Source organism: Herpailurus yagouaroundi, unplaced genomic scaffold (assembly GCF_014898765.1).
Source record: "Herpailurus yagouaroundi ecotype Mexico unplaced genomic scaffold, PumYag 77, whole genome shotgun sequence".
In the NCBI taxonomy this organism is placed as follows: Eukaryota; Metazoa; Chordata; class Mammalia; order Carnivora; family Felidae; genus Herpailurus; species Herpailurus yagouaroundi.
The window spans coordinates 65,813,954-65,828,660 of record NW_024412388.1 but is presented as its reverse complement, the minus strand read 5'-3'; the positions used below and the strand labels follow the sequence as shown (position 1 = coordinate 65,828,660).

General features: G+C 34.0%; 1 protein-coding gene across 21 annotated transcripts in view; it reads left to right on the top strand.

Moving 5' to 3' along the window:
* FUBP1 (far upstream element binding protein 1) overlaps positions 1-14,571 on the top strand; it is a 33,610-nt gene extending 19,039 nt beyond the window's left edge. For 4 of the 21 annotated variants that reach the window (XM_040470708.1, XM_040470706.1, XM_040470715.1 and 1 more), the window contains 5 exons: positions 1,229-1,366; positions 3,295-3,369; positions 9,165-9,224; positions 9,305-9,450; positions 9,695-9,828. In XM_040470708.1, coding sequence (XP_040326642.1) covers positions 1,229-1,366; positions 3,295-3,369; positions 9,165-9,224; positions 9,305-9,450; positions 9,695-9,736 — 461 coding nt within the window. In that variant the 3' untranslated portion in view covers positions 9,737-9,828. The other 17 variants (XM_040470717.1, XM_040470716.1, XM_040470720.1 and 14 more) reach the window with 13 other exon arrangements.
* Positions 14,572-14,707: the final 136 nt, after the last annotated feature.

The following is a 14,707-nucleotide window of genomic DNA, read 5'->3' as shown; positions in this document are numbered from 1 at the left end:
CAAGTATTGCCTTTCAAACTCTGTTTTATCTCAGTTTCTCTAGCCAGAGATGGTGTCAAGTGAAATATTTGTATTAGTACACAGGTAATCCAACTTAGAAAAGCAATACATTTTTTACTTGGAAGATGTGGAGGGTAGATAATGCCTTACAATTGTATTACCTTAAAAATTGTATCACTCTAGAAATCCCTGCTCCTTTTTCCTCAAACTTCACTAAACTTTATTAAGCAGCTGAGACTCGCTGCCCACATGGGATAAAGGATAAACAGATTTCATATAGATACAGGCTCTGCCTAAGGAAATTACATTCTTCTTGGTGATATAAACTAATAAAGATATACTGTAGTGTCACATGATGTATTCTTGGTATAAAGGACAGAATCAAGAAGAGGATTTCTGTTTCTAAGAAGTCTCAAACTGTGATTGCATGAGTTGGTTTTTATGGAGGATGAATGAGGAGTGCAAGTCCAGAGAAAGCATAACAAGGTCTGAGGCCAGATATGAGCATTGGAACTTCTGAAAAGTACAAGCAGTTTACTGTGACCAGAACTTGAGTGTTAGAAAAATACTGACAAAAGAGGGGAAGATGAGGGTGGAATGGAAAGGATAAGCCAGAGGGTCAGATCATGAAAGATATTGGGTGATAATGTTGCACTTAAAAGCTTTTGACAGCCCTGAAGTCTCTGGAATGAACAATTTCAAGTAGGGCAGTGACATCAAGTGTATGATTTAGGATAATTACTGTGAAATATGATGAGGTGAAATATGACTGTTTAAGATTCTTAAAGAATGCAGGACTTTCTTTAAGACAGGACAAAACTCAGTTTTAAAATAATTGTTTCTTGTACAGATAGTTCCTAGAAATCCTTTCCTTTAGTCATCTACCACGTAGAACTGCTGTGCTTGAGGCAAAACTAGGTTAAAAAAAAAAGGGCACAGAATGTTGTAAGGCAAATTGGATTTGAAAGCAAGAGATCTTTATTCCTATTACGATTCTGCCACTCAACTAGTTTTCTAAGAATTAGGTCACTTAATTTCTGTACCTCACTTTACTGAAATTGAAGGAAATAATGACAAAATAAGAATTTAAAACTTCTCATTTACTGTTTTTGATCTCCAGTTAATTTTGGGGTCTCTTTCTTTGCCAAAGAGGGTGTGAGAGAGAGTGTGTGTGTGAGAGAGAGATTATGGACTTTAGATGCAAACCTTGAATTTGTGTTTATTCTAGCTAAGGCAGGAACGGATCCAAATTCAGCAGCTTGGGCTGCCTACTATGCTCACTATTATCAACAGCAAGCTCAGCCACCACCTGCAGCTCCTGCCGGTGCACCAACTACAACCCAAACCAATGGACAAGGTAACTATGGTAACGAAAACATTTATTTTGTATGTAGAAATAGAAACTTATGTTTGGAATTCTGTATGAAGTACATCAGTGTATAACACCTAAAAACTTTCCATATTTCATTATAGCTTCAGTGAGCAGATTTCCCTTATTAAAAATAAGTTTGAAATAGTTTAAAATAATTGCATCTTACGTAAAAGTTTAAGTTGTAAGATAACATTATAGAACACCCAGATAACCTACCTGTCAATATTTTATCTCCCATCTCCCACTTGTCCCATTCTGTCATATGTGTCCATATCCATTACCAGTAATCTTTCAGAACCATTTAAGACCAAGCTGTGCACATGATGTCCCAGTACCCTTAAATACCCTTTTGTATTAACTCCAATAATACATGACCATCATACAGTCCTCTAAAACGTTAAGTCAGCATTGATACATCATTACTGTCCTGATGCAGAGCCCTTACTCCGATTTCACCATTTATCCTATACGTTTCTCTATTCTCATCTAGGATCCCATCTGGTAAAAAAAAAAAAAGCACAGACCTTTTGTCTTATGCGATGACTATCAAATTAGCATAGGTCACCTGAGCCTTTTCTCAAAAAGATGAGGTCATGATCGTGAAGTCCTACTTGGTATGTGGCAGTACCTCAGATATATTGCTATGTTCCTCTTAGTGCATTACATCAAGGGTCATAGAATGTTGACCTGCTTCATCCCTGGTGATGGTAACCATAGTCGCTTGGTCATGTTGGTGTCTGCCAGGTTTCTATACCATAAAATTACCATTTTTCTCTTTGAAATTAACAAATACTTTTTGGGGAATTATACTGAGTTGATAAAACTATTCTGTTCCTTCCTGAACTTCTGCCCATTGGCCTTAGCCTTCTTTGATAACATGTGCCTGATTCAGGTACAGCCATGATGGTAATTTCTGTTTGCATCATTCTACGTGTATTAGTTGGTATTATAAGGAAGAAGTTTTCTTTTATTTCTTTATATCAGTATGGACTCCTGTGTTATTCAACATGTATTTTAAACTATCTTTACTATTTTGATTATCAGATTGCCCTAACTTTGGTCATTCAGGAGTACCTTTGAGATGGTTCCTGTATCCTTTTGACATGTCTGTCATTCTTTTTTAACTTTTTTTAAATGTGTTTGTTTATTTTTGAGAGGGGCGGGGAGGGAGAAGATCTGAAGCAGTTTGCCAACAGCAGCAAGCCCAATGTGGGGCTTGAACTCATGAACCGTGAGATCATGACCTGAGTCAAAGTCAGATGCTTAACCAACTGAGGCACCCTGACATGTTTGTCATTTTTTAAGCATGTCTTTACTTTCCTGCCCAAAAGATGCTTATTTTATGCTTTCTGGGCTCAAGCCCTAAAATCAGCTATTTTTCTAAGTAGCCCTGATTTCCTTTTAGCAGATGATGGTATTTGAGAAATGAAAAACTCCGTGTGTTCATTTCTACCATGGTGATATGGAACCTAGGAAATTTATATACATGTATGCTTATGAGTGCATATATGAATATGTATATATTTCTCAAACCATTATACTGCTTGCAGAATTCTATTGTAACACATCAGAGTTCTTTCTGGCTTTTTCCCTTTCATTGCCTATAAATAGTGAATGACTTGGTATCCTCAGTGTATATCCTTACTTGACCAATGAATTTACTTACATGCTCAGTGTAACTCCTCTTCCATGTGTATAAACAAACTTTCTCTGTTGAGGGCCTCTGTACCTCTTGTGTCCTGTGTTTTAGGCACCAGCAAGGATCCCACTACCACATAGCACCCTCCCTCCTGCCCCTCACTCCCTATGGCAGGCCACTCCTACTTTCTCCATTCAAGGAATAGAAGTAAAGGGCCAAGATTGTCTTTTGAAACTGTTAATCCTTTTTTTTTTTTTTTTTTTTTTTTAATGTTTTTCTTAAGGAGATCAGCAGAATCCAGCTCCAGCTGGACAGGTTGATTATACTAAGGCCTGGGAAGAGTATTACAAGAAAATGGGTATGTTCTACATTTCTTTTTTATACATTTAGTTAAATTGAATTTGAAACATTTAATAAATCTCACTAGAAGGATGAAGATTGTTATAAAACCATGTTTGCATTATGTTTTTATTACTTGCACTTTGTTTTTAACTTTTAATATCTTGAAGGGAATATCGGATGTGTTCTTTTCTTTTTTTTTAATGTTTATATTTAAGAGAGAGAGTGTGTGGAAGCAAGGGAGGGATAGAGAGAGAGAGAGACAGAATCTGAAGCAGGCTCCAGGCTCTGAACTGTCAGCACACAGCCTGACACTGAGCTCAACTCACGAGCCGTGAGATCATGACCTGAGCTGACGTCAGACGCTTAACCGACTGAGCCACCCAGGCACCCCTGAATGCATTCTAAAATCACTGATTCTAAAGATACATAATTCTTAAAATTGTGGTTATATAACAAGGAAATCCTTTTGTTTCTAAATGCATTTGTCAGCCACAATAATTAAAACCAAAAGTTCCACTGTTGCCACCTATGACCCTGAATATTACTTGTACTTTTGTCAAAGACAGTTACATATATCAGTAGCCTGAATGGCATAGGTTAAATTTTAGAGAGCCAAGCAAAAATCGGTTGTGTGGTATTTTCTGCTGCACAGTAACTAGATAAGTAACCTACAGGGACATAGGATGTTAGTTACTTAAATAACATTTGCATATAGGAGAAAGGAAAATTTGTACTCTAGAAAGGTCATTTCGATTCGGTAACTGTAGAACACATACTACATACCAAACAGTGATAGATGCTGAGAATGTGATTGTGAGGGTAAACAGGTAGGAGCCCCTGACCTTCTGGTTATTATATTCTCATGGAGGATACAATTTTTAATCAAGTGTTTTGCTAAATATATTACTACAAATGGTTACAAATGAAAACTGTACTTCTACTAACAGTTGAAATGTACAGCCACTAAGTGGTAGAACCAGAATTTGAACTCCCAAGAGGGCCTAAACTCCAAGCCCATCTCCCAGATTTGTTTTTTTCTGGGACTATTTGGAACTTGATATTCATTTGATCCTTAACATAGGTTTGAATTTTATGGGTTTACTTATAAGTGGGTTTTTTTTTTTTTTACAGTATTCTATAAATGAACTTTATGATTTTCTTCTTGTTTCTCTAGCTTACTTTATTGTAAAATACAGTATATAATATTGAAAATGTGTGTTAGTCCACTGTTTATGTTATCTGTAAGGCTTCTGGTCAAAGGAGACTATTAGTAGTTAAGCTTGTCCAAAGTCAAAGGTTGTATGTGGGTTTTCAACTCCACAGAGGTCTGTGCCCATTAACCCCTGAATTGTTCAAGGGTCAGCTGAACAGATAGTAGTTTTTGTTTTTAGAAGGTTATGGTGTCATTTGAAATTGACCCATATACACTACAGCCACTTGTCACAAATGAAAGCCAAACAGATAAACTCGTCCATTCTTCCCAGGTATAGAATGAATGTATAGATGGTAGAATTTTATCATAGTATACAGTCTGTTTGAGATTTTCAACATAAACTTCAATGTTTCTTTGCCTGTGAGTGTTTTGTCGTCTTCACAGAAAGAAAATTTTCCAGAATGGTGATATTAAATTTTCTTTTGTGTAGGATACGTTTACTTCATGATAAGGATGTTTTATGCAGCTTATTTTCTATTTAAAGAAAGAAAAATTGTTTTTCCTGTTAGTATGACTTTCCATGCTACATTCCTGAGGCTAAAACAGATTATGTTTTTGTGACCCATCTTATCTCAGGCAGGTCTACAACAGCTAAAATTCTGCAAAAAAATACTTTTAAAAAACTTTAATCTCAAAGCAGTATACTCTAATTAGGGTGATCACATAATTTATCCTGACTGGGATATACTTTTGAGAAAAACTGAGAATGCTATTAATAATCATCCCATGATAGTGGTCAGGACATATGGTCACTTTAACTTGTATGAAATAGTGTCACCATTGTAAAAATTTGAGCATGTTGCAATTAAAAATCGCTGGGTCTGACTTAAATTTTCACCATGGTTAATGTGCCAGAGATGTTCCCTATGTTAATATTAAAAATAAGTAAAAACAGGCCTGTTTGTGGACTTAGATAATTATTGGGGAACTGGTGAAACTTGTGTTTTATTGTATTTTATCATTCATTTGCAGCACGTTGATAAATTTATGGTTTGGTTTTTCTACCTTTTATTTGTCCAGAGTGAGCAGGTGTGTTGAATGTAATCTGTGAGGTCTTAATACCATTCAGATTTTTTTTTTTCTCAGTTATGTGTTTTTCTGTAGCACTATAGTGATCAGCTGTTAATTTTTTTGAGCAAAAGATAAGTTGAATGATTATTTCACATATAAATCTTAAGGGAAATAATAATAAATTGCCAGGTCTCTAATCCTGGCTAGCAAGTCAATTTATTTTGTCCTATAGAAGTTCTTTTTGCAAATGAGTTGTTGCTTAACTACCTTAATTTCTTCTGGGTGCATTACTTGCCAGATATTGAAGCATAAGACTAGTATAATTCAGTTTTCAAGATTTTGTTTAAGTAATCTCTATGCCCATTGTGGGGCTTGAACTCAAAACCCTGAGATCAAGAGTCATGTGCTCTACCAAGGCAGTTTTCAAGATTTGTAAATAAAAGGGAAGAAAGTAGTAAGATATTAGGGAGATAAAAATTTTTATCTCCAAATCCAACTATCTTATTTGGAGAGGCCAAGTTGAACTCTTACAGTGGCAGAGCTAGGATTTTCTAGGACTCTGGACATCCCAGTTCCCAATCTAGTAACCTCTTTACCAAACTGGGCAGGCTGTCCCAGCTTCTGAAGCCAAATCTCAGCTTTGCCTGTTAAGGACAGAAAATATCCACTAACGTTATAAATGTGTCATTGTTTATAAGTAAGTAAATCTCTTAAAACAGGAGGGTGTTTTTTTTTTTTGTTTTTTTGTTTTTAATGTTTGTTTTTGAGTGAGAGAAAGAGCGAGACACAGAATCCGAAGCAGCTCTGAGCTGATAGCAGAGCCTGACACGGGGCTGGAACCCATGAGCTGTGAGATTGTGACCTGAGCCGGTCGGACACGTAACTGACTGAGCCACCCAGGAGCCTCAAGTTAAGTTTTTTAGTTAGTTTTGTTTTCTGAAACAGTTCTGAATTTTGTAGGATTAATATCAAGAGAATTTAGGAGAGAAATTCACAAAGATGAGATTATAGAGGGTTAACAAAGGAAATTTTAAGTGTTACAAGGAATGGCAGTAAAGCTCGAAGAGTGGGTATTTATGGAGCTAGAATGAGGAAACTTTTGTAATAAGTCAACAGATCAAACTGGATTTCAAAGTAGACAGGCAGTTCCCATTTGGAAGAGGGCAGGTGACGGCATTTTTTGGAAAAGTTTGACTTAGAGAAAGGCTCTTACAGTATTAAGTACTGATGTGGTGGACTCTGAGCCTTTGGCATATGGTACCTTAAGGGGAAAGGGTGTGTAGTGAGGAAAATGGTTGTGGGAAAGAGGCAGGTATATAGAGCGATAACTTGTAGTGACATCTATTCAAGCAGGTTTGGCCATTGGGCTGTTATGTGTGAACTCTAGGGCAAGTCTTACCTCTTGAATGAAATGAAAGTCAAACCTTAGAAATGGTGAATCTACATGTAAATGTTAAGTGATGTTCTAAAATATAAACTAAACAGGCATCACAATAGTTCTTGAACTAAGAAGGATAAAGGGAGCAAGCTAAAGTACATTCCTAAAGGGGGCAGAGAGGCAGAAGAGGCTAGGGGAGAGCCAAGTAAGTCCTAAGCAGATAGGAAGAGTTATTTTCCAGCAGGGCAAAACTTGCCCCTCATGTTGGAGGAGTGAGATGACTTTTTCTTTGGACACCTTCAAGATTGGAATGTGAGGTGTTTACGACTTACCAAGTGCTTGATTTTCTTACAGTCTGACATGTTTACCCTTCACTTTCCACAGAAATATTTGAAATGGGAGAGTAGGTAACATTTGAATTGGATGAATTTTCTTAATGTGTCTCTGTTTCTACCATCTTATATTGTAATTTTGCCTCTAAAATGAATATCTCTTAACAATGATGTTCAGTCCCTTTTTGTAAACCTTAAGTAGAAATTGTTGCTGTCTTAACCGAGTTTGGCCTCAAGTCAGCAGGTTTTCAAGTGTACAACTTGTAAGAGACATTGTGTGGTTTTATTACTCTTGATACCCTGGGATATTTGGGAGTTGTCTAAATACTGAAACCTATTTCAGATTTGTTTAAATTGTGTCTCCTCATTGGATCAGTATGTTAAACTCACTTCCTCTTTGAAAAGAATTCTGGAAAACAAAACTAAGAATTTTGTTTATATTACATGGGATTTCTCTGTTGCCTATAGAAGGGGTTTTTTTTTCTTGGATTTTTAAAGTTACTCATAAAAGTTAAAATTCTATTCACTGAGTTGCTTTTAATTCTTCAATTTTGTGATTGATGGTGATAGCCTATTTTCAGCAACTATACAGAGTTCAGCTATACAAAGTTGGCAACATCCAACAAACATAAAAAACAACTTTCCCTGTGTCTGTTCTCTAGTATTTTTTATCTAGCTATAATAATTTCACCAGGCAAAGTAATAAGCTATATAAAATTCTGCTCAAAAAAGGGAGCTCAATAGGAAAACACATGTTCTTCCTCCCCAAGTTTTTATTTTATAAATTTTTATACCTTGATAAAATCAGAAAAATCATACAGTGAACACCCATATTTATATTTTCTATTCAAATTCTACATTTTTAAAAAGTTTATCATATGTAATTTGTGTGTGTATATATGTATTTTTTGTGCCTGAGCCTTTACAAAGTAGGTTGCACACTGTTGTAAATAAATTATTTCAGTAATATCAACATATAGACCATATTTTCTTTGGTTGTCAGAAAAATGTCTCTTGTGGCTGTGTGTGTGTATGTTTTTATTTTAATCCAGAGCCCATTTAAATTTTGTGCGTTGGATTTGGTTCATTCTCTTTAGTCTCTTAATTACCCTGCTTAAAAAAATACCTGCTCATGAAAGCTGTTGAGTTTTGTGTTTGATTGATCTTGTTCCTTCGAATGTCTTTGGTAATTGTTCTTTATGTTCTTTGTCATGTTACTTTTAATAAAATTGTATTGTGGTTTGAACATATATTAAAATTTTAAACATCTTATTATTAAAGAGTATTTTGATGGTTAGTCTTCGTACACATAATGTATAGGTCACAAATCAGGAAACAAAGATCTTGACCGTATCTTAAAATAATGAAGTCTTTAATAGATTTCACATGGGTTTTTTGTTTTTCAAAAATGTTCTTTTCCTCCATCAAAGATTTACATTTTATTTAAAACCTGTAGTGTAACATCCAAATGAATAAGACAAGAAAAAATAGTGGTCTCCCCCCTCCCCACACCCAGCATCACCATCAGGGAACCATAGATTGTTTACTTGAAATACTTGCCAAACTCCGTTTAGAACATTAATATTTATAAATTCTGTAATTGAATCCAGATTATGCCTAAATCATTGCCTTTCTTGTTAAAACTATGTGGATGGTTTTGATTTCGCTTTTTATTAATAGTAATGCTTTAGAACTAAAAGTTACGATTAATGTAAGGCAAAAAGAAACAGCATTCTGATTTCTTTAATTACAGAGTAGTTTTCTGACACTAATGAATAAGATAAAACAGGAGCAATTCTGACCCTCTGTGCTTGTCTTTGTAACCTGTACTTACAGTGGATATAATTTTGTATTAAAATTTAGGGGGTTTTTTTTAGGTCAACAAGGGCAGACACAAGATTATTCAAAAGCTTGGGAGGAATATTACAAGAAGCAAGGTATTGTTTTTATTAGAAATGAGATTCTTTTGGGCTTTTAATTGTGGTTACAGCAACAAAGTTGTTCTGTTTTCTCAAAGGTCAAGCGGTTCCTGCTCCTACTGGTGCTCCACCAGGTGGTCAGCCAGATTATAGTGCAGCCTGGGCTGAGTACTATAGACAACAAGCAGCCTACTATGCCCAGACAAGTCCCCAGGGAATGCCACAGCATCCTCCAGCACCTCAGGTATACTAAACTTGCTAATGTGTTGATTTCTATTCCAATCATGTTTTCTGCATGTTTACTGTTTTGTCTGTTTGGGATTATGTTTGCCTTTTAAATTTTTATCTGGCATAGCATAACTAAATGAAGTACTGTGATGTATTGTTTGGGTTTTTTTGTTTGTTTTTTTTTATAATGCTTTCTGGCATCTGAGTGCTGAGTATTTCTACAGTGCCTCTGATTTTAAAAATAAATTTTTTTCCCCCAGGGATTTGCAAATCATGCAAGAAGCCACCACCATTTATATTAACCAGTTTTTCTTTCTTAAAGGATTCACTCCTGAGTTAGCTCCATTTAAAGGATTTTCTTTAACTTTTTGTGTATTTCTTATGTATCTCTTCTGCACAGGGCCAATAATAAGAAGTGGACAATACAGTATTTGCTTCATTGTGTGGGGGAAAAAAACCTTTGTTAAATATATGGATGCAGACGACTTGATGAAGATCTTAATTTTGTTTTTGGTTTAAAATAGTGTTTTTTTTTTTTTTGAAAATGTACAAAATATCTATCACTACTGATAGGAGGTTAATATTTCTGTGTAGAAATGAAAATTGGTTTGTTTTTAGTATTTAGTGTAGATGTACACATTCCAGCAAATGTATTTGCAACTATTATGTGGTCAATGCTTTGTGATATAAATGTACTTTTTCAATGTATACTTTCACTTTTAAAATGCCTGTTTTGTGCTTTACAATAAATGATATGAAACCTCCTGTGTCGGTAAGTTGGATATGTGGGTATTTAAAGGATTCATAATTTCTTAGCAATGATAAATTAAGATACATATACACAAAATATAAGCTTTCCCCATGAAATATTAATTGAGTTTTTAAACACTGGCATGTTTTTTCCCCCTTGCAGTATAGTAGTAGATTGGAGGATCTTTTCCATTTATTGTATTTGGCTGTTTCAGCACAAGTAATCCTGATATCTTCATTTTTTTTTCCTTCTGTTTGATTCAAAACTGCATGTGTGTACAGTGATCTTTTGGCATACTTCCATTGCATTAACAGTGAAATTTCCTTTTATACATGACCACTGTTTCAGATCTGTACTGCTGCTATAACAGTTAACCTTTCTGTTCTTAATTTGATAATTACTTCGATTTCCAAGACTGTTTCAGCATAACTAATTTTAAACAGTTTTCGGATAGTGAATATGAGTAGTTGAATAAGAAGTTTTTTCATGTAAAGAAACTTTCAATGTATACAATATTAGTGTGTTTCTTTTTAAATTTAGGGTAGAAAAGTAAATAGTATGCAAAAAGTATAGCTACAGTGCATCTGCCATTGAAACATTATCGGGGTATGGAAATGTTCAAGGTTTTTTCTTTTTTTTTCTTTTTGCAGTATAGTTAAGCCTTGTTTTGTAAATGCACAAGTCCAATCATTGAACCAACTTAATTTTTTATGTACTTGAAATCACTTTATTACCCTATAACACTCATGCTGAAGTTCTGATATTTTGTTGAAATCCATTGTTTTACTCTTTGCATATTTGTTGGCTCTTTGCATATTAATATATTAGACTACATGCAAATACAGTCTGTCTTGCCATTGTCTGTTGAAGTGCAGGTTTGATCCAGCCAGTATAGAACTAGCTCTGTAGGGGTGAGGAGGACTGTGCTGTGTATCATCCTTGATTGTGTTCCTTCAAGGAGCATTGCACTGTAAGTACATCAGAATGACAAATTGATGAACTGCAACAGTATCTTTTTGTCAATGTTCCACATAATGTAAATGCCATACTTTGTGTGAATATTATGTTGGAATACAGTGCTGATATCTTGGAAAACCATAACTGCTTCTTAATTTAACATAGAGTAATACATAGGTCTGTATTTTTTTTTAAGTGAGCTTAATGGGTAAGTATTTTTGATATGCTTTAGCTATAGCTAAAGAAAACTGATCATTAAAATTGAATAGTATTACTCATTGGTGCTCCTAAAATATATTGCTTTTCAGTGTACAGTATGCATATCTTCTATATTAATATGAAAGACTTGAAATGTGTCAGACAGAAGTGGTTTTCAGTTTGCAAATATTAAGCAATGTAGCAGTTTTAACACCATTTCATAAATATATATATACATATATATATATATATATTCTTTTCATTGGTGGGGAGCACCAGTTCTGAATATACTATAAAGGAAGATGTACAAGGACATAAATGTTGAGATTACTTATAGGGTAGAAAATAGCAGTTCAGTTCATTATAGATATTTGAAATGTTTTTGATTGTTTTATAGAACCTGGAGTGACTTCCCTTACCCTTATTTAGATATGGATATATAGTTCTAGTTTGAAGTTTAATAGTTAAGGAGTTAGTTATGTGTTACCTTTAAGAGTAGGGTTATTGACATGAACAATTTCAGTATTTTGCATGATACTGTTTTATAGATGACCTTTTAGGAAAGTGGTGCATTTATTGATTAAACTGAAGAAATAGCTCAGTTGGATTCAATATCATAACTCACAAATTGGAGGCTGTTGATTTTGATTCATTTAAGGTTTAAAATCTTTATTAATTGCAAACAGTGCAATTATTTATACTTCACAGTGCCTTCCCAGACCTTCCACCTTAGGTTCTGCTGCAAAAAGCAACAGGTAAGCACAACCTAAGGACATATATAAATAAATATTTCAGTACATTAATGTTGTCCCTGTGAGGTTTTTGTGGTTGTGTATTCAAAAGCAATCTGCTACTGCTTCCCCAAAATGTATTTTGTTATTTATGCTACCATTTCAGTGGAAAGTCTGTAAGTTGTTCAAACAACTGTTTACATTTCTGGGTAATGTTTTTTATTTTAATTTTTTTATTAAAACAAGAAAAAAGAAATGATGAGTAGATTGCTGCTATAATTGAACTACATCCAAACTTTTTGTAATCTTTTCCCAACTACAGAAGAATTGTTAAGAAAGGGCAGTTAACATAGTTTTCGAGATTTAGGAAATCACTTGGTTAGAAACTTCAACAGCCTTCACGAGCTTTTTATGATTGACAGGTTGACAGGACATTTTCTTTCTTTGCCCTCCAAAGCTATATGGAGTTTATTTTTTTCTTATTCTTGAAGTATAACAATTCAGTAAGGACATTATGGGTCAGAATTTTATTACGAAGTTTTTTTTTTTTTTAAGACAATTCAGTTTTCGTAACATACACTGAAAAAGGAAAATATAAGGAATACTGGCAGTATGTTTTGATAAGGCATGTGCATCAGTGAAATGTTAACTGTATAGCAAATAACCTTTCATAATCTGTATAGCAACCAATATTTTTCTGATTTATAATACTTTAATAATTGACGCTGCATTTTACTTTTTTTGCCAGTTTAAAATGTTTGTGTTCTTATAGATGATTTTAACTGGTACATATTTTGAGTTAAGATGAATGTATTAAAGCAGCATCCTATCAGTTTTGTTTATTCAGTTTCTAAAATGTGCTGATCCTTTTAAAACTCCTGCTTATCTCTACAACAAAGAAAAATATTCAAAAATACTGCCTTCATTTTCACACACAGTGCTGAAGATGCTGCAAGCACCAAATCATAGCTCATAAAATCAGGTCCTGAGATAGTTACCCATAAAGAGGAATCCTTTGAGTGTATGCCATTGGTGAGCCGATGAGCATGGACCATAGAAGGGCTCAATGTAGAAGGTAAAATTGGCAAATCATAATTGAGAAATATGAAATGTATTCCCATACATTGGTATAGGGTGTAATGTACCTGCTTTTGATCACTTTTCATTTTAAAGTGCTATTTGCTTGATCTTAAATGTTCCATGAACTGTTAAATTTTGTAAGTTGTGTAGTTAACTGCACCACATTTATGTGTGTGTGTGTGTTGTTTTAATAGTCAATGATAGGTATGTTAAGACTGATAATATAAAGGAGATCTTTGAACCTTAAGGAGCCTTTCAACTTTTGGTTAGCTGTAGTTTGCATTTTTATAAAATAATAGATGAATGCTAATAGATATTGGGGCATTGTTTCTATCTCAAGAGTTTTTTTAACTCATTACCATAAGCCTTCACTGATAACTGCATTTTTAAAATGGCGCTAATCTTAACCTTGAAATAAATGGAAAGCAGAAAAGGTGAGCCAGTTGACTTGAATGCAATGGATGTTAGGAGTGGTAGAAACAATGTTTAGATTGAAATTGAACTGATTTATTTAGCACTTAAAAACTTGACAATGTGTTTGTTTTAAGATATTTTAGTGTGGTGATACTTAGAATTCTAATGGGTTTGATGTTTCTTTTAGAAATGAAAAGTATACTTTTATTTTTAATTAACAAAAATGGTTTTAATACTAAAACTAGTGATTTAATACTAGTTGTTTATAAACATTGTAAAATATTTCCTTAGCCAAATACCTTGGTAGTTAATTCAAAAGGGTGGGTTTGGGTAGGAGTAGCAGAGTAAACTTAAGCGGGAAATAGGAATATATGCAGAAGTGATTACGTTTGTTTGAGTGCTCTGCCAGGAGAACCAGTTCTACCTGTGAACATCTGTTGTCTAGAGTAAGGATGTAGAAATTATCAATGAGGATGTCTTTTTATTTTCTGAAAATTCTGCCTCATTTTAAAATGTATTTTAACAGTACCTAAAGATAATTTTGACTCTGAAAATAACCTTTATTTTTTGTTTAGTCACTTGAGTTATCTTGCCACAGTATAAACTTCTGAGGGATTTAAATTGGTGCTTTTAAAAAAGAAGCAAATAAATCCCAAGGTTTTATTTTCTTCAGTGATAGCCCTATAGAAACTCATAAATGTATTTGCGCATATATATATATATATTTTTTCTTATGCATGCTCGATGCATTTTCGTCCTGAGAAAAGTGTTCTCTACAGAAACTACCCGTGTGTAAAAAGAAGATTGGCTTAAAATGGCTACTGTGATGGGAACAGTGTCTTAGGGAGATGCAGCTTGGACTTGAGGTAAATTGAATACTTTACAAACTGTGGTTTAGAGTTTGCTTTAATGACAATGTATGTAAAAGGGCACATGATTGCTGTAATTTTGTATTGATTATGGTTTCCTCAATAAAAAAATAATAAATGTACATTGATGAATATTATAAGGGAGTGTTTTGTTTCTTTTCTAAAATATTGAAAAGACTTTATTTTAAATACACAAGTTATTTTATTATGGGTTTACATTGTAAAATAAAATTGTCTTCCAGAAAACTAAAATATAAAACAACTTGGTAATAG